At 40.2% G+C, this 20,133-nt stretch overlaps 1 protein-coding gene across 4 annotated transcripts; it reads right to left on the reverse strand.

Annotated features, from left to right (window-relative positions):
* Positions 1-3,498: 3,498 nt before the first annotated feature.
* Positions 3,499-19,321, reverse strand: CETN3 (centrin 3). 4 transcript variants are annotated; one of them, XR_014619315.1, is made up of 7 exons: positions 19,293-19,321; positions 15,583-15,718; positions 13,826-13,940; positions 11,030-11,221; positions 7,776-7,877; positions 5,902-7,618; positions 3,499-3,929 (listed from the first exon to the last, which is right to left on the reverse strand). XR_014619315.1 is itself a non-coding variant. In XM_084305651.1 (5 exons), exons 1-5 carry the CDS (start codon positions 19,307-19,309, stop codon positions 3,886-3,888), a joined length of 504 nt encoding a protein of 167 aa, XP_084161777.1. In that variant the 5' UTR covers positions 19,310-19,321; the 3' UTR covers positions 3,499-3,885. The 4 variants fall into 4 exon arrangements, 2 of the variants coding, with proteins under 2 accessions (XP_084161777.1, XP_084161778.1); XR_014619316.1 differs by having other exon boundaries at positions 5,902-7,877; XM_084305651.1 differs by lacking the exons at positions 5,902-7,618; positions 7,776-7,877.
* Positions 19,322-20,133: the final 812 nt, after the last annotated feature.

Raw genomic sequence — 20,133 nt, forward strand, 5'->3', positions numbered from 1 at the left:
AGCAGGTTGCATAATCTGGTGTAAATTCCTCCAAGTTTCTGCCAACACAAAATGTCCACATTCTATTCACAACCAGTAAGTCGGGTTTTATTGTTAGTTAAATTTCAAATTTCTCAGAAACAGTCAGAAAAGTGGAAAGACCCTTTCAGAAATTTATGAACTTACATGAAGATAACGCATTTGCAATTAACCTTTGCAATAAAAGATGTTTATCCAAATGGTTAGAACGTTTTCTGAAAAGCATTCCAGGTACTACCTGGCTGGAAACAGGTCTCTACTCATAATTATTAGTAAAGCAGTCATTTCCCATATTCCTGTACCATAGTCCATTCCATATTCCTGTAGGAGGAATGTCTGAAGGAATTCCTTCTTTAAATCTCTTTATTTGTTTAGACTTCCTTTAAGTATTCGTTTAAAAGCGAGGCAGTTTTCAAATGAGTAAGGGCATATGTGACAAACACAACCTCCACTGGCCAACATTCGTGCGGCATTTCAAAAAAAGACCTACATATGGAGAGCTTCCACTTATTATATATTGAGAGCTATCACTTCTGACGGCTGGTAATTGCCAACACATTCAGTTTGCTTAGCAACAGTTTTACAGCAGGTGAACCACTTGTGCTACCAGAAGAGTAAGATACTTGCAGATCTCTAGATGTTTATGGTATTTCTTCTGGCTTCCTTCTTATTAGCGGGACTGCCCGCGTGGGTTTGCACAGATTTTCCCTCTGTGTAGCGCAGGGAAGGGAGAAGAGCCCAAAACATTGACCTCTTATCTCCGTGGAATCACTTCTCTGTGATGAAAACACTCCCAGCATCCCTGTGGACTCACTTCAGTGGCAATTATCTCTCTGCGAGAGTGCTACAGAAAATGACTTCCACAAAAGTTTTGCTGGTGCCAGGCACCATCTTCTGTAAACTCTTGACCTAATGAGAACGTCAAAGAAAGACGTGGCTCTCACTTCAGATAGGGCTGTGCGTGCAGCACGGCGAGCTGCATTCACAACCCTTGCTTAATTAACAGCAGAGCCCAACTTGACACATGTGTGCGAAATTAAAAAGGCCTGGGTATGTGAGCAGTGCATCCATCAGATCTGAGTACACAAAAACCTCCAACGATGTGAGTGGTTACGAGCAGCTACAAGCAATCTGGGGGGAGTGAAACCTTCCACTGGAGTCACTCAGTCAGTACAACCATCTCCTCTTGTGTGATTTGTGCCAAAAGCTTCTGCCACCTTTAATGGTTTAGCAAGCTGTGACATCCCAGAACTGCACATACCCTGCAAAACTTAAGACAAAAGGTTGAAAATGGAAGGATTTGCCCACACAGCTTCACGCCACAACCACACTTGGCCACTGCGGTGTACATCTCAAGGTAAATGCTTTCCTGGGCTGCAGCTGGATTGCAAAAGGTCCCCACGAGCTATGCCCAGGGACAAAGATGCCAGCATGGACCCACGGGCCCTCCTTTGGCTGCAACTTCTCCTTCACATGTGCCCTGAACGCTGGCATTGTCCGACTTCTGATGGCTTAAGCATGCTGTGGAATAAGGCCTCAATCCAGAAAAGAAAAAGCACATCTTACTGAACCAGTTACAAACCAGAAGCAATACCTATCAAGAAGTAATTACCAGCCATCTTCTGAGGAACAGAGCAGTAATGTCCCCATAAAAACCATCCAAAAGTCATTTTACAGCCACAATGGAGTATTAGAAAACTAGAACATTCAAAATAAGGGTACGATACTCAGTGAAAAATGGTTTTTTGATGACTGCTAAGGGACCATTTTAAGTTTTCTATCACTCCCACTGTCTGCTGAAAATAAAAATGTCCCCAGAACTGTCTATATGTTAAAAGCAAAGCTAGGAAGTACTGAAGAACACAGTATTTGTATTGTTCCTAGCAAATAGTTAAGAGCAGTTCATTCCCAAACATCAAATTTCTGCCATTGAATAATTCCCTTCTCAAACTAATCTGCTAAAATTGCAAAATATTGGTTAAAGGTTGGTTGTTTTTTGCTTTGCTTTTTTTTTTTTTTTTTTTTTTTTCTTAATGGTAGGCTTGTTTGTTTGTTTGTTGTTTTAAAGAAGTTATAGGGTTTTGTTGTGTTGGTTTTGCTATTGTATTCCAAAGCATGTGAAGTGAGGTTAAAAGAGGTTTGTAGTACTTGCTCCCAGGCAAGACTTTCTCTTCTATGGTAGAATCCTTCAACTTGTTTTTACCCTTTCCTTATTTTCCTTATTGAAATCTGTATAAAAGTATGTCCATACTATATGTAGCAACTTTTTTCCCCCCTTAAACACCAGTCTTCATCCTGAAAATATTTCCTGCTGTCTACTGCTTGAGCAAGTTCCTGCTTACACAAACCAATTTCCAATACACTGCAGAGGGAGTTTTACTCAAACTTTAATTATGGGACATTAACTGAACATGAAGATGACCGCAACTTCCTGGTGAGTATCAGCCCCTTACTCCCTCACTCCCGGTAATCTCCTGTTAATTTTATCCCTACCATTTTTCCCCCAATTACATTTTCATAATTCACTTTGCTATGGTCAAAATGGAAATACTTAAACAAAAATAATGTCCCTTACTAGCAAAGTCTGCTTTTAAGACCTCTCTAAGAGCAACCCAGGCTGGAAATCCCAGCTGATGGTCCTCTGCCCCACGTGAGGTGTCTATTCATATTCCTTGATCAGTGACATGGAGCCACTGCCAGACGGTTCACATTGTTGTAACTTTCTGTGTGACTATGTTGATATTGTTATTTTAATAGAGAACACCACAGTATTTCATACATAATTATTTTATAACACACACTTGAAAATGTAATAGGAAAAAATCTATCAACTTTGATGACTGTAACCTCTGTCTCCAGTAAACTGCAAGCTCCGTGTGTTTGTGCAGGGCACACTTATTGATAAGCCCAGGATTATTGAGTTTAAAGAGATTTTTCTTCTGACAGGAAAGCTAATAACAGGATTAAGCAAGACAAGCAAATTCTTGATAGAAATTTGAAATTTAAGAGGCAGAAACTATAACCAACAGGCAGGAAATGCAGAATATCAATCTGATATATCAATCTGGAAGACACCTGGTAAGCTAGAAATACACCCAGTCTTTCTAACTACTTGAAAAATTCATTCCCTACAATGCTTTTGCCCCAACTAGATACTGCAGAAAGAACATCTAAACACGCATCATAAACAACTGCCACTGTTTCCACAGGTATCAGAGGTGTAGATACTGAAAAATAGAGCCACTGGTTGTCATCTGCATGACTTACGCACATTTTTGCTATAGTGTGTATCACCGTGCATAGTTGCATGCCCTCTGCCATCATAAAGGTGGAAATGATTGCTCATTTAATGTAACCATTCATCTAGAACAGAAATAAAAATCTATAAATGGAAAAAAAAACAACACACATTTTGTTTGAAGGATTCTAAATTATTGTTTGGCTCAAATAAAACAAAAACAAAGACTTTCAAGTCGCAATAGTAAAGAATATTTTATTAAAATGGAAGCTTGTCAAACCTTATGTATCAAAACTAAGGCTATAGCTAATCATAACACAAAGTTAAGTTCAAACGCTTCTTACAAGACAATATAATTTAGAAATCTTATACAAAGCTATTTTACAAGTGAGTACTCAAACATTCTGAAATGTAGTTTTACTTCTTCTAATATGCTGTGTCAATTACTTGAGTGACAATAATTAATTGTAAAAAGTACCGAAGTACCAGCATATAAAGCCTGTGTTATTTCGATCAGTGAGTAAAGTAATCTTCTACATGACTCTACAGAAACAAAGTAGAAAATATTGGAATGGCAGATGTCACTAATTCATCCCTTTTGCCACGAATTCATGTCTTCTTTTCTGATGTTAAACGTCTCCAGTCATAATAGCAATGAACTCTTCTTGATTGACTATAGAAAAAAAAAAGAAAGAAAAATATTAGACAAACAAAACAGCAAATATCCATAAAACAAAAGAGAAAATAATGTATCTGTTTTATGCTTTTCTCTGAAGGTTTCCAACTTAGTATTTGTTGGGTCTGACAGATTGCTAACCACGCTTTATACATGATTTTTCTTTCCATTTAGAACAGTTTTCACTTTTTTTTTTCTTTTTTGCATGTAAAAGGCTAAAGTCAGAATGCAATCTTAATTATATGTGATACTTAAGCCAGAATCTAGCTTGTATATAACAAGCTACTATTTCTGATGCTGAAAGTAAAAATATTCTAAAAAGAAAACAAAAATATTAGAAAAGTATTTAAAAAGATGGCTAAGCAAAAACATGCCACTTTATGACTTTAACATATATTAAAATGTTAAACACGGTAAATAAAATGTATTAAACACATGCTTCTCAAGTAACAATGCAGCAGTTCCAGTTATGATCAAATTCTGTTTTATTCAAGTCATCATTCAGACCTTCGTGTTCCTCCTCCCCCAAAAAAAAACAAAAAAAACACACACCCACACCATCATTTTCCTCTCTGCCAAACCTGTAACACTTGCCAAAATACAAAATGAATTTTAAGATAATTTACTAATGATTCAATAAATTAGCTAGAATTAAAAAGGACTTTTGACAAGCTCTTCCCCCATCTGAACTTTCTTCACTTTACAGTTATAATTAACTGAAATTTTACACAAATGTACTCGAAGAAATTAAGTCATAATAATAAATTAATTAGCAGTCATTAATTATTTTGCTGCACTTATACCTGAGCTATTGACCTTACTCATATGTTAAAACAGAGCCACTGTAGAAGAGTTAGCCAATGAACATGTTCACTCTGCAACTAATTACTGCGCTGGGGAATGATTAGAGTAACTCAGTGAAACGAAGAGACCAGACACGTATGACAGATTTTCCCCGACAATTATCTACCCCAGCCAGCGTACCCAAGTTATTCCTAAACAAAGTATTGCAAAGCATGAGTTACATTTAAAGCCGGAAGAAAGCAAAGCAAATTAACTACGTTAAAAATATATTAATAAATAAATAAATAAATAAATCTGCCCTCTTGCAACACGTTTTAAAAAATAAGAGACAAGTTATTTTAATCTAGTTGAGGACCATACATCCTGAAATGTTAGTCAGTCACCGGATTCTACTACACATAAGAACAACGTTGCCTGTTAAAAAGCATCTCTACGACTTTACCTCATTGATATCTTCAAATATAACCATATATTTCTATACTTGATAAATTTATCATGTGTTGAGTTCAGATGATTACAACATTTCTGCAAGTTCTCTCTTATGTACTGGTATGTACTTTCCACCTTAATTATGTGTCAATGCATTTTTGTTCTTAGAATGTAGTGGCTAGCAATGATTTGATACTAATCATCGTCATTTTAATGGTTTATATTACAAAATAGATACTGAGAAGGTGTGAAAGAGCTGAGAAACAGTTCTAGCTATTTAAAAGGGGAATATATTTGGAGCAGATGCTGAAATAATTAAGAATATGGATAAGAGGAGAGGGTGGATGATTACGAAACATATACAGGATATTTATGTGTATGAATATTTATCGATTCATTCCTAGAAAGTGATGGTTGAAGGGCAGAATGAGGAACAAAGAACAGATTTAAGAAAATAGAACAGATGAGTTTGGGTCTGTTTTGGCTCTACTATAATGCTTTACATTCAGCAATAGTTCTGATTCTTGGTCAGTTACACTGAAAATCACAAAAATATGGGTTTGGAATTATCAATTAAAGCTTTTCTGCATATAAAACAAGTGCCATATGATTTAGTTATACTGGTCAACAGGCAACATATTCCTTTCCCTTGTTAAGCCTCTGAAATTGCTTTAAGTTACAAAAATGAAAAGAGAGTAGACATTGAAGCCAATAAGTTGCTTTAAAAAATACTTACAGGTTATCTTATTTAAGATAATTTCCAGTTTCACTGTTTACTTGATGAAGAGAGCAATAGTCTCAATGTGCATGACCTTTCCCAACAGCAGTTATCTGAAGAACATATCTGGAGTCCAAAGAAGCTTTTCAGTAAGCCACATTAAGCAGGAATTTTGAGATGAAACTTAATCAGGTTAGTTGTAAGAACAGAAATTAGATGGAACCACACACACATCTGGCTGATGACCACAGAAATCTAGCTACTCCCTAAAACTTAACAATTGGAAAAGTATGATTCAAACATCTGGCAAAGCTACTAAGATTTTAAAGATGAAAATGAAGCAGGCTATGGTCAACTTCACAGATCAGGAAAAATTATTAGTATAAAATTGCAGTTAGTAATGTGAAGCCGTTGGTTGTTCTCCAAGTAGTCAAGATGTCAGAAGAGGGACGAGTAGTTAGCTTGGGCTCAGACTACGCCCCGACACTTTACACTTATTCTCTTCTACTGTTGCTTCTGAAGACTCTTCCCTAGTCTTTGGTGAACCTTACGCAAGGCTCTGAATTAAATGGCTTGCATTTCCCCTCGCTACATACAAAGTAAATTATGTATCTTTGTCAGCATTTAACAAGGAGTAAGCTCTGAATTTCCTCTAATTCACTTAGACAATCAATTTCTACGAATACACTAAATCTATTAAAAGATAACAAATGCATAATTCTGTGTTGAGAAATTAATTACTCTTACGAATTTTAAATACCTTTTGAGTTACTGAACACTAAAATCACAGCCCAATCCCTTGCTCAAAGCAGGCTAGCTAAATCAGGTTGTTCAGGCTCTGAAACATCTCCAAGGCTCCAGTGCTTACCTGCCTTCATGGTCTGAAAAAGTTACAGCATCCAGAAAGATTTTAGAGGTCTGTCTTTCTCCAGGACCTACGGCATACCCCCAACAGCCCAAATGCTCACTGCAGCATGATACAAATGCCTTCCTTTGTAGGCAAGCCTGCAGGCACATCAGCTTGTCAGTCCAATATGAAGCCCTAAATGCATGTCAGATTATTCTATTTCTATGGTACTGTTCCAGGACATTACCGACCAGAGGGCAAACATTAGACACAGAAAAAGATGCAAAAGCTGGAACTACGTATTACATTATTTTTACCTCTTCAGCCATAAGCCTGCAAGTAGGACACTAAGCACTGAACTTTAAGAAAAAATCCAAAATACAAGACCCTTGTGTTTTGTTGCACAAGAGAAATAGAAGTAGTGGACTAGATTTTTATTCTAACTATTAGATTTGAAAATATTTTCCCACAGTAATTAAACAGACTTGCTGTTCAGGGCACACAATGCTCAGCTCCCTGCATGGGTGTTCACCTCCGTTTCCTGCAGCTGACGATGTACCAGCATCAAGGGCTGCACAGAACAAACACACCCCTGGTATTATCAAGTAGATTGAATGACCAATATTCATGTCTTGACTGAATTTTCACCTCGTACAGGCAAATTATTTGCTATATTTTTTGGAATCAATTGTTTCTGCTGTGGGATTATGGAAACACAGTGTTTATGAGAATGGCTGAACAGCTCTGCAGAAGAGGAACAGAACGCATTTCCACAACGTACTGAGGATTTTTTTTTCTTTTTTTTTTTTTTCCCCCAGTACACTGACAAAACGATGGATGAATAAGTTGGAGAGTCTTTCATGCGTTGCCCGGTTATGTGATGGACTACTGAAAAATACAGAAAGAAAAGGTCAAAAAGGCAGAGGGGAGTAACATTTTCTCCCCAGAAGTACTATGCTGAGACTGACTTCTGTTTAACAAGACACAAAACAAAAGTAATTTAAAAAAAAAAATACATATGCTTACGGTATTCATACTAACCCACCTCCTTCTGACACAACTTCTACCCAGGTGCTTGTGATACAATTTCTGAAGACTATTCCAGAAATATTCCGTAGCCAGTTTCAATACTGCACACATCCCAAAACTGGAAGCCAAAGGAAGTTATAAGAACCACAGATGCAAACATCCCTACCGAAGTATTCTCTGGTTCAAAACATCTTTGTTCAATAATGTTGCTAAGTGGAAATACAATATTATAATGATAAACAATTTTTCCAACATCCAAACAAACTGCAAAGAGAAATGTGGTAACAATTCCCAGTAACCCAGGTAATCCTCCTCAGACTCAGGATCTGTTCACAAGTTAGTCACAATGAAATGAGAAGCAATCACAGCCTTCCCTAGCCTCAGATTTCATTCATTTCTACTGCATACATCATCATAAAGTAAGCATTATTACAGTTAATATGAAGAAAATGTTGTCTTGGAGAGGTAAGAAAGCATATTAATTCAGTGGAGCTTTTTTTTTTTTCCCCACCTCTCCATAATTTTCTCCCAGAATCTAAGACCCAACACTGGATGATGTTTCCTATATGCATCTACATATGATATTTCCTAGATGCATCTACACAGGACAAAAACTGCACAAACTGACAGCACGGAGTTTCTAAAAACAGCCATGCTCCAAAACAGGAGTCACTCCTAAGACCAGCAGTATGAAAACAAGATGATTTACCCTTTTAAGACAGATGTAAATATGTCGAGAATACTTCAGCAGCTAGTTTGTCAGAGTGTACCAGCACAGCTCAGTAGTTTCACTACAAAGACTAAGGTTCAAGCAGCCTGGATATCACATAACAGACCTTATTTCACTGTGAACAAAACAATCTTTCAAATGTAACAAGAGCATTTAACCACAAGTGGTATTATTCCTGTATTTAAGGCATCAATTAAAAATGCTACCAACTAATACTTTCAGATTTGTTTTCCTTGGCAGGAAAAGAAGGAGAACTAGATGACAGTGAAATTTTGTTACATGACCCAGATGTTTGAAACTGAACAGAACAGTGACTCACGGGATTATTTACTTTTTCAGAATGAATCTTCAAAGCTAGAAGCAGCACCAGTTTTCTTTAAAGGACAGAAAACACAGAACATTATGGATAAACAGTACCACATAAAAGCATTATGCTGCCGGTCTTTCATACTCAATCTTGTGCTAGACTACTCTAAGAAAGAAAATTAATAGATAAATAAGGAAAATGATGACAGGGAAGGGTCCTGTCATCAAAAAGGGTATCAACCGCATTTTGGAACTAGTCAGTGAGCTCTCCTGCTTGTGGCGTGCCCGACAATAAATTGCTGCTTCACTGAGATCCTCACCTAAGCCTAAGTTATTGGCTACGGAGTGTTTCTCACAATTATGCCCTTCCTAAAAGGAGCTAGAGGTCTTTATTAGCTTGTAGTCAAAGACCATCAGTGATCCTGATTCAGGTGTCTCCACTGGTAACTCCAGGAGAGCAACAAAGAACAAAATGTGCATGTGGACTGATGTTTTCTACTTGCTCTCACCTCTACAGCTACTACTTCGCATAAAACTAATATGAGTCTTTAGAGAAATACACAAAAGGTAATACAGGCAATGCAATGCTGTTATAACTATTCCTTTTAAAAAATAAAACAAGCTCAAAATAAAGCATATAACAAATAGCTAGTCTGGGTAGATGGCTTGCTATGCAGTTACTGAAACAGATACCAATGCAAGCAATGTGTGGGAGGACACACCTGGCAATGTGGAGGAACAACAGAATTACACAGTGTGGATTTATTAGGGAACCAGGGCCTCAGAAAACAGAGAGATACCAGAAGACAGTATTTCCAAAAGGAAAGAAAAGTTTTCTCAATTATGCAGTGACTCTTGTAGTAACAGTGTCAACAATAACACTCTAATGGCAATTAAAACAGAGAGCTTCTGCTATCTTTGCCTTCAGGCTCCCTGTTTTCACCACTACACTGACACAAAGTTTGCATTTCCACAGCACCTATCTTGTCTGAATGTCCTGTTTTTCCTCTTGAAAGAAAACCGTCTGACTGTTTCAGTACTTGAGTAACTGCAGACAAGCACAGGCCAGCAGCTGACAAACTCGTAGTTGTTATTCCACACTGGAGCATACATCTACCACAAGCAGAACAGAGAAAAGTGTCTGTCAGGGCTGACAGCAATGCGTTGTTTTTCCCCCACTGTTGGAGTTTTGAATCCAACAGATGTTGTTGCTGACAAATAGAAATGTTACTGCTTCTGAAAAAGGTGATGAACTGCTACTGAAATCGCAGATGAGAATGGCCAAAAAGAAAAAAGAAAAGAAAGAAACAAAAACCTCAGAAGCAGGTTTCTGTGATTCTTGGACATGCAGCATCTGTGTTGACTGTCTGAAGTGAGTGGCTCCTGAAATCCATGTGTTAAGGTTTCTGGTGTAAATGTAAAGGTTAACTTAAGGGGAAGGAGGCGGGGGAAGACACCACCGTTAAGCTGAAGTGCTTACGAAGATTTAATGAGCATAGCATCAAGTTAGATTTGTTATTTCATTCTTTATCCAGCTAATAAGCCTCCTCTGCAGCCCACTCTGTATAGACCTTGTTGATTGCCCTGAGCAATTTTTCACACCGAGTTCTTCAGCACCTCTGAGCCCAGAAGCACATTAGAGACTCATCCCAGCTGATGCTGCTTGGACCCAGGGTTAAGTCCATCATGATTTATTAGTCAGGTACAGATTATTACACTAACAGGCTGAAATCACAACAGTGACACATTACCACTTAAGAAATACTGGACTAGAGGATCAAAAGAAGTCCTCTTAGCACTTTGTACTACATTAATGACTACATTAATGAATCAGTAAGAGGGTTACTGATTCTTACTCTCACTGATTCATACAGAAATAAGAATGTAATGTAGTACAAGGACTCTTCCACGTACGAATTCAGTTACTTCTGCTTTCAGCTAAACTTTAACAAATCTTTTAATAAGCATTGGTTGATTAAGAGTTGTGATGAATTTGAGGGTGAGAAATCAATTTGGTTTTTAGACTCCACCATGCATTTCCAGGGCTAGTAGGTATCAAAAACTATTTCTCTTATATGTAAGCAAAATCAAGGCTGAGCTGAGAGTTTTTTTTAAAAAAAAAAAAGAAAAAGATGACAATGTTAAAATTTCAGGCATTTTCAGGTTAATACAACATTTTAAAAGGGGAGAAGATTAAGAATGAACTATATGGGATTTTAACTCTTCATACTTACTTTCTCCATCTCCATCTTTATCAAATTCTTCGATCATAGCCCGTAGTTCTTCATCGGACATATTTTCACCCAGTTCTCTAGCAACCCGACGCAGGTTTCTCAGACTTATTTTACCAGAGTCATCATCATCGAACAATTTGAATGCCTTGAGTATTTCTTCATGTGGATCTCTGTCCAATATCCAGTCTGTCACTGTAGGAAGGATAATGAAATTAGACTAAAAGATTCAGAATGACAAACACACATTCTTCCTATCACCTCAGCCTATTTCAGATTTTATCTATTCTTCCATTTTTAATCTATTCCAATTCAATATGCATAAATTGCTTGCCAGCTATCTGACCTTTGTCAACGCTTCTCACAAGCTGAGTTTCTCTTTGGCATACACCAGTTACAGGGGAAAGCTACATGGTAGTTTAGACACACTCGTGCTTTCAATAGACTTTCCTATATAAATTGAAAATATACATGTGCCTACTCTGTTCCAAGCTTGCACTTCAGAAAAAAAAAAAAAAACATCAGCTCTGACAGACACAGATATTTTAATTTGTTGATTTTAAATGTTATGATCTGGACACAGTTTTGACTTGGGGAGAACACTGCAACAGCAATAAGTAATGAATAACATTCATATGGACCTTCTCTTTTATATACAAAAGTGCCCCCCAAAAAAGAAAAAAGCAATCCCAACAACAAAACCAGAGCCCAAGGGTCATGAAAAGGACACAACTACGAGCTGCAGGATGTTCATTTTAAAAGAATTCACCAGTCTTGGTTATTCCTTTTACCAAATCCATTTGTTAGCTTCTGCAACAGAGAAAACAGGCAAACTAGCTTGTTTTACAAAAAATATTTTGCTTGTAATTATTTCAGACATTTCTGAAATACCTTCACATCTTCGTACCTGCTAGTCTTGTACTACAGGACTTACATGACTACAGGACTTTAATGACTTTTACAAAGTCATTAAAGATACACCATCCTAATTTGTGCAAAGAGAAGCATTTAGCATCTGCTACTGTTTGCAGATGGATTGCCTCCTCTGGCTCAGTGAATTTGAAATGAAGCTATTAGATTCAAGCTTAGATAAGCTCGCTATAGTAATGAGGTTTTTGTATTTTCATATCTCTATATTTATACATTTAGGTATTTATTTATATAATGTATACTAAAATGCATATAAAAATCTCTGAGATTTTTATTTAAGTATTTTTATCTAAAACTACATTGCATAACAGCACTACATCGTTTGATAAATTCTACTTTTTCTGGCAGAAAGGCAACTGCAACACTAGCTGAAGAACAATAAAGCACTATGTCTCTAAATATCATAGGTCAAATGTCTGTACAGGACAAGACAAAATACAATTGTATCTTTATACATTTCAGATGGTCAGTTCCAACATTTAAAACACAGATTATAATTATGCAAAACTGATGGCTCAACATTTTTTTAAAAACTATATTCAGCCAGCTCTTCAGAATAATCGTTTCTATAACCTATTTTCTCTAACCCCCTGATCTTTCTGCCACAACTGGTATCAAGTTCAACTCTGTGACAAGGACGTATCATGTTATAACTCCATTCAAATCAGATTCAAGTTTTTGGATTGGTGCAATTGCCTTCCTGGTCCATGTTGTGCTTTCTACATGACTTTTCCTAGCTTCTCACAGCACTTTTGATTGCCTACCTTGTATTGGTCCTGGCTGTGACAGAACCGAACATTAGGATCTAGTATTAAATCATTTTTTTTAATTTTTATTTTTTAATAAGGACTGATCAATTTTATTCCCCCACAGACTTCAATTTTCTTCTGACTCAGAATTTGCTCTAACTTGGAATATGACTAAGGAAAAAATATTATCTGTCATTAACAACACATTTTCTCCAATCCTAACCTATAAAATCTCTAAGGGTTGCCACATTTATAACAGTAATTGTTTCACCATTACCAAGCAGATAGTTATTTGTATCCAAAAACAGTACTATGGTGGTGGTTTTTTTTCAGAAACCTTATGTAATTTAATACCCTGAACACATGGAGTGGAATCATGAAATAGAGATATAAAGCTGTAACATATATATGAAGGGATCCCAGTTTATATTTTTGGTAAATATGAATTGTATACAAAAGTACAATTTATGTCTAACAATCTAAAAATCCTCAAGGAAACGTAATCCCTCATTTTTTTAATTCTGCAGATCACTCCATATACAAAGTATGTAAAACTATGCAAAACACACACTCTTCAGATGAAAGAAGCTGCCTAATGAAATTCACTGTTTTTATCAGCAGCTGAAAATCCTTGATGTACAATACTTAGCATCTGCTTCAACTTCTCTTATCTCTGTTTTATATGAAATCTGTATTCAGTTCACAGTTTGTCTCTGCGTACACTCCTTCCAATGAAAACCAGTGCCAACTACTTTTTCCAAGCAGGAAGGAGAGTCCTACAAAAATCAATACACACAAAAACATCTACCTCTCAAGTTAGGGGCTATTCCTTTGTAGAAGTTTTATACAGATAAGGAATATGTGTAGCCTGTTTCCTTTTACACTACTGTAACATGTATTCATCTCCATTTATCAGCTGACTATTCAATATACAAAAAGTTACTTTCCTTCACTGTTCATGTTTCTGAATAAAAATATGAAATTCAGTCTCCCTCCTCTATTTCCCAGTAGAACCAGTTACTGAAAATGCACACAAAGTACTTTGCCCAAACTCCAGTCACTACTGTAGGCTAAGTTTCTCTGAAGGTAGTCTTCTACAGGTATAAAATCAAATACATACCAACTTCATTAAAATCTTCAAAAGTGATCTTGCCTGTTGCTTCTCGATCATAATCTTTAAGTATTTTCAGTACATCAGCTTTTTTCACATCAAAACCCAAGGCTCTCATTGCCACCTTTTGGAAGAAAATGGAAGTGCAACCAAATATGAATATTAAACTACAGATTTTAAAAGTTTATTGTTTTTAACAAGCACCTTACTGCCCAGGACTGATTTTGTGTATCAGTGGGTTAGCAACAATAATAAATAAAATAAAAACAAAAACTGCTTTGTATAAACATATCACCTAAAATTAACATGAGCACATAAAACATCAGGTTATAAGTGGAAAAATCAGTGTATAAAATGCTTTTTAGGAAAGCAGACTTCTTTCCTGATTTTCAAAACAAGTTTCAAGTACTGTCCCCTTTTCCAAGATTAAATTGAAAAGCATTCTTTAAATTACTGAACATGTCTAAGTTTACAAGTCGTCTTACAAGAGACTCAATTTACCACTTTTCCACTGATACCAGTGTAACTACAACCACATAAACCAGTAACACTTATTTTTCCATTAGGTTAGGGATACATGCTTAGTGTCCACATTTCAACAGAGATGGCAATCCTCAGCACACACTGCCTTGACTGCATTCAAACATATGAACATACACAGAACCAGAAAAAGAAAGCCACAATCCTGTTCAATATAGCCTTTCAAACCCTATGCTACATGCTGACATTGTAGAGAAGGAGATATTTCTTTACTCCATACCTTTCTGTTCTTCAACAGCACTAAATTCAGGGGCACCATATTTAATTAGACACCTAATAAATGTATTTCCAGTCAGACAGCTGGGAATGCCAAGCACACTAACAGGACAAACTGTACCAACAGTCCCTAGTGGTACCCTATTCGCAGCTTTCAGCAGAGACAAAATACCCAAACTCTGGAATAAAGTTAATATAGAAAATATTTTTACTGCTTTCTTGAGATAAAGCAAGACTGTGGAACCAGCTGCTTGGATTAGGCATTTCTTCCCCAAAAAATCTTACTGTACCTATCACAGGAACACTAGCCTCCCCAAGCCAGTAAAATTAGAATAGCAATTAATAAAAGGCTTAAAGAGCCTTTAATAAACTAATGCAATGCTTCCTGAGACAGGAGGACTCCCTAGGAACAAGGACTGCCATCCCAACCTCCATCTGCAGACAGCTAGTAACAAGAGAGGCCTTCACTGGAAGAAAAACTACAGAGTCCCTCTCATAAGCACAGCAAAAAGCACACCTCATTCCTACAGACTATAGGCTCCCTGCTGAAAAATGCACAGTGGGTAAGCTCTGGTTTCTGGTCAGCAGCTTAATAAACTTGACTTACATCTTCTAGCTCAGTTTTTAAAACCTGTGGATTTTCACAACACCAAGCATTACATTATATAGTGCCTCTAAAAGGCACTACAAGACAGCTTTTCAGGAGCTGTTTTCCCACTTACTCGCCTGCCCAAGCTGCACCTGGGGAGCATTCAGATCTCTGTTACACAGAATGCTAGAGCAATTCCGTGACTGCACTGTGTACAATGAGAGGAAAAAAGCTCAATCGTACATCCATGCAAACATCAATGCAATATTTGCAATTTCTTTTTTGAATATCTCCACTCCTTCAGCCTGGCAGGAGATGAAACACATGGAGCACTGTTAAAGATGCAGCTGCCGTCATAAAAACTCACTTAGAAGAAGATATATATTGCCTGTCCTAAAATTAATTAAATGAAAAAAAATACCTTCAATTCGTGGTAATTTATTGCTCTATCTTTGTCTGTATCAAACAACTCAAAGGCATCTTTAATTTCTTGTTTCTGTTCCTCAGTTAGTTCTCTTCTTTTCTTCTTTTTCATTTTGTCCACTGAAAGCTCATTCCTATACAAGAAGAGAGAAATTCAGTGTAACTGATTACTGATACCACTATAGATAATGTTTTCCACCAATAAGAAACTCACCATAATGGCACAGATCACTACCATCCCCATTCGACATCTCTCCAGCTTGTCTCCTCCCAATATAAAATAACACCCAAAACAGACAATCCCTTTGTGCAGGTTGAATAGCACTGCTACTCCCCCACCCAAAACAAAATCAGCAGAGGTGAATTGATAAATAGCAAACAATCAAAAAGTGTAAGGAAAACTACCTGTTGAAAAGAATGCTTGACTTTACAAACTAGGTTAGCAGCTGAGATGACACAACTCCTGAAAACACCTTATTTCTAAACTACCTGAAAGAGTTTTGAGGCACAGATGCAGCTACAGCTTTAACTTCATGTCCAGCTGCTACAGTGGGTGTTGTGTGCCTCAGATCTTTGGCTTTTTTTTGGCCAGAAACATTCCAAAGATACTTGACACTTAGGATTTTTTTTTTTGAATCCTTTATTATCATAGATACACTAATCTGAAAACTTTTTTGATCTGCTTCTGTTGCATATAAAAGGCTCAAGTCCCCCAAATCAGCAAATACTACTCCAAGACAAGTATTTTTTTTCTTTGCTGGCCTAGAAATAAGACTAAATATTCAGGTAACAGAGACAGAAAAAAAAAAAAAGTCACGGGGAGAATGGAAAAAAATTAAGATGACACGGGTAAAGGCTACTCAGATCAAGTAGCAGTGTATAATTTTTCCTCTAACGGTGCTTTACTCAGATCAGAGACTGAATGCTTAATCCAGACAGATTGCTTGGAAGATGTCTGCCTCAGAGCAGGAAGTCTAAAAGCAGTTGTGCACTCGATCGAGGTAACAGGTGATACCAGCCAGAACTCTCAGAAGGCTGAAAGCTCGCTCTTGGAAGCATCAGGTATGCACCAAGCTCAGCAGCAGATCACCCTGTCAAAAAACTCGACTAACTGCAGTGGTAATTCCCTCCACTCCGCAATCAGAAGGCCACACTTGAAGTACTGCATCCAGCTGGGGGTGCCCCAGTACAGCAGAGGCTTTATCCGTTTTCTGTACTCTAAGGCAGACCTTGGTGGCCGCAGCACCTGATACAGGAGAAGCTAAAGGAGCCGAGTTTGTTCTGACCCAAGTGATGGGGGCAGAAGGAGCAGGTGTAGAAGGGCCACAGACATGCCATCTGTGTTGTCCTTGCGGTGGTTTTATGCAGCTGGGCAGCTGAGCTCCAACACAACCACTACCGCTCTCTCAGTCCCCCCTCCTGAAAGCAAGAGGGGGAGAAAATATGATGCAAAGGGCTCAAGGGTTGAGATAAGGATGGGGAGATCACTCAACAATTATCATCATGGGCAAAACAGACTCAGGGCGGGTCCCCCACGGGTGGGCGGCAGCTCCCCCCAGACCCCCTACTCCACGTGGGCTCCTCTCCACAGGCTGCAGCTCCAGCCCGGGGCCTGCTCCTGCAGGGGCTCTCCATGGGCCGCAGCCTTCTCCAGGCCACATCCACCTGCTCCACCGGGGGCTCCTCCACCCATGGGGGGGCTGCAGCATGGAGATCTGCTCCATGTGGGACCCATGGGCTGCAGGGGGACAGCCTGCTCCACCAGGGGCCTCTCCCTGCACAGGCTACTGCCCTCCTGCTGCACCCACCTGGGGGCTGCAGGGCTGGCTCTCACTTCTCACTCTCCCAGCTGCTGCTAACCAGCACTTTTTGTTTCCTTTCCTAAATCTACTCTCACAAAGGCACAAAAAACATCAGTTACTGGCTCAGCTCTGGCCAGTGCTAGTTTCCTTTGGAGGTGGCTGAAACTGGCCCTTATCTAACATGGGGCAGCTGCTGGGCTCTTCTCATAGAGGCCACCCCCCGCTGCCAAAACCTTGCCAAATAAACCCACTACAGTCCTTCACTGTCTAGAGGATTAGATGGAGAAGACAGACGCAGGCTCCCCTCAGAGGTGCACATCCAAAGGACAAGAGAAAACTACAAACTGCAACAGGTGACCTGCAAGTGGATCTACAGGAAAACTCTCATAGTTACGTACAGGAAGAGCCGCAATGACAGGCTGAACAACCTCCACTGCTAGAAACATTCAAAACCCAGCCAGAAAAAACCTCAGCAACCTCCTGCAGCTTTGAGATGGATCTACTCTGAGCAGAAAGCTGGATTAGATGGCACCCAGAGGTCCTTTCCCATCTGGTTATTGTGTAATTCTACATGTTTTCAGGAAGAAACCTATTATATATTCATCTGCAGCAGAGAAAAAATGCATGTTGTGCCACATCATGTAAGGTGCTTGAAGATAACTGGTGTGTTGTCCTGGTTTCAGTTAGGACAGAGTTAATTTTCTTCCTAGTAGCTGGTAGGGTGCTATGTTTTGGCTTAGGATGAGAAGAGTGCTGATAACATGCTGATGTTTTAATTGTTGCAGAGCAGTGCTTACACCAAGCCAAGCTCTGTCCTGCCAACAGGCAGGCTGGGGTGCAGCAAGAGCTGGGAGGGGACAGACCCAGGACAGCTGACCCAAACTGGCCAAAGGGATATCCCATACCATATGGGGTCATGGTATGGAATATATAGGGGTGGCAAGCTGGGGTGGGGTCCAGACTGCTCGGCGTTAGGCTGGGCATCAGTCAGCGGGTGGTGAGCAATTGCATTGTGCATCACTTGTTTTGTACACATTATTATAAATAGTACTATTGTCATCATTATTACTATTTTCCTGTGTTAATAAACTGTCCTTATCTCAACTCACAGGCTTCGCTTTCCCATTTCTCTCCCCCATCCCAGAGAGGGAGGAGTGAACAGCTGTGTGGTGTTTAGCTGCTGGCCGGGTTAAACCACGACGTGTGTAAATGGCACATTGCTTTTCAGGCATATTTGTTTCCCAAATCCTACAGCTAGCCGCTTTTACTTCCCCTTTATTGAAAAAGAAGGCGGCTACCTAACTTCAATCAAATCTCAGCGATTCACTGCGCAGCTGGGGTTCAGCTTTCAAGCACAGCTGGGGCTGTACCACAGAAATCCCCTAAACGGACAAGGCTGTATTCTGCACAGGGTGAACCTGGCGCATCCCCAGAGCCCCCAGGACAGCACAGACGGGCTCTGGATTACCGCAGCTTTGCGCAGCCCCAGTGGCCCTTGGCTGGCTGCAGAGGGCGAGCAGGCAGCTTTGTAAGCCTGAAAGCGGATTATCGCTCAACTCCTGTGCCAGAAGGACCCTCCTGCCTGCCTGCCTGCCTGCTGGGGTGTGTACGCACCGCACAAAGGGCGCTGCTCCAGGCGGCCCCGCACCACCCCATCCCCTCCATTTTGCTGCCACCCCCCCCCCACTCTCGCTGCCCCAGCCTCCAGGCGCCCTGGAGACGAGTGCCAGCGGCACCCTGGAGACAACCCGCAGCCTCACCACGGAGGCGAGCGAGGCTCCACCGCCCCGTTTATCCCCTCAGGTGATAAACAACGAGGATCAGCCGCCCGCCCGCAGCCCCCCGCCGCCCGGCCGCGACCGTCCCCCCTCCTCTCGCCCGCCGCCCCCCGCCCTGCCGCCCCCACCTCACGGACAAGCTCATGTTGCCGCCGCCGCCGCCGCGCCGCGCCGCCTGATTGGCTGCCGGCCGCCGCTCGGCCCGCCCCCCTCGGCTCGCCGATGGGCCGCCGGGCTGTCACTCAGCGCGGAAGGGGCGGGGCCGGCGTGCGGAGGGGGCGGTGTGGTGGCCATGGGGGAGGGCCGCCATTTTGTGCGCCTGCGCCTGGTGTCCGTGTGTGTGTGTGTGTACGCAGCCTGCGGGGGGCGGTGCGGGTTCCGCCTTTACGGCTTGCTAGGATTGAGATTGTCCTCCTAAAAATATATTAATCCGTATATACCAAGTCTGTTTTGACACTGGTTCCAAGCACAGTCCAGGCTATACAGCCTGACAGCAGCGTAACCCTAACTGACTGCAGAGGTATCCCACAGCGCAACCCACAGCACCGCCAGGGTTATAACCTTATCACGTAGCTCCGGTCCCACTAATCCTGAGCACTGCAAACCAGTCAGTGATGCTACATGACGTACTCCGTGGCTGGAGGAAATACTCAAGTCACTGATGACAAAAAAACACTGAGAATCAGAAGTGTCACCTCAGCACGCCATCAGCTGCTTCACCGTGTGTCCCCACCGCCTTGTCATTTGGGGTGCCCATCACTGGACAGGGCTCTTACCCACTGGTAACGATGCAGTACAATGCCACTCACTGGACCACATAGATCTTCAAGTCTCTGCTGCCACGAGTGAATCTCGAGCTGGATTCACTGGAAGGGCTCAGGCAGTGAAAAATGCCCGCAGCCACTGGAGTCCTGCTCGACTCAGCATTCATCACTGGCTGGCAGCACATCACGTCGGTGTTTTACATCT

Source organism: Netta rufina (assembly GCF_964035555.1).
Source record: "Netta rufina genome assembly, chromosome: Z".
Lineage (NCBI taxonomy): Eukaryota > Metazoa > Chordata > Aves > Anseriformes > Anatidae > Netta > Netta rufina.

Excerpts from the sequence above, each read along its gene's own strand:
- CETN3 (XM_084305651.1), bottom strand. Across the intron at positions 13,941-15,582 it reads TAAATTACCACGAATTGAAG|GTGGCAATGAGAGCCTTGGG; the intron begins GTATTTTTTTTC and ends TTCTTCCAAAAG. Across the intron at positions 3,930-11,029 it reads TAAAGATGGAGATGGAGAAA|TCAATCAAGAAGAGTTCATT; the intron begins GTAAGTATGAAG and ends TTTTTTCTATAG.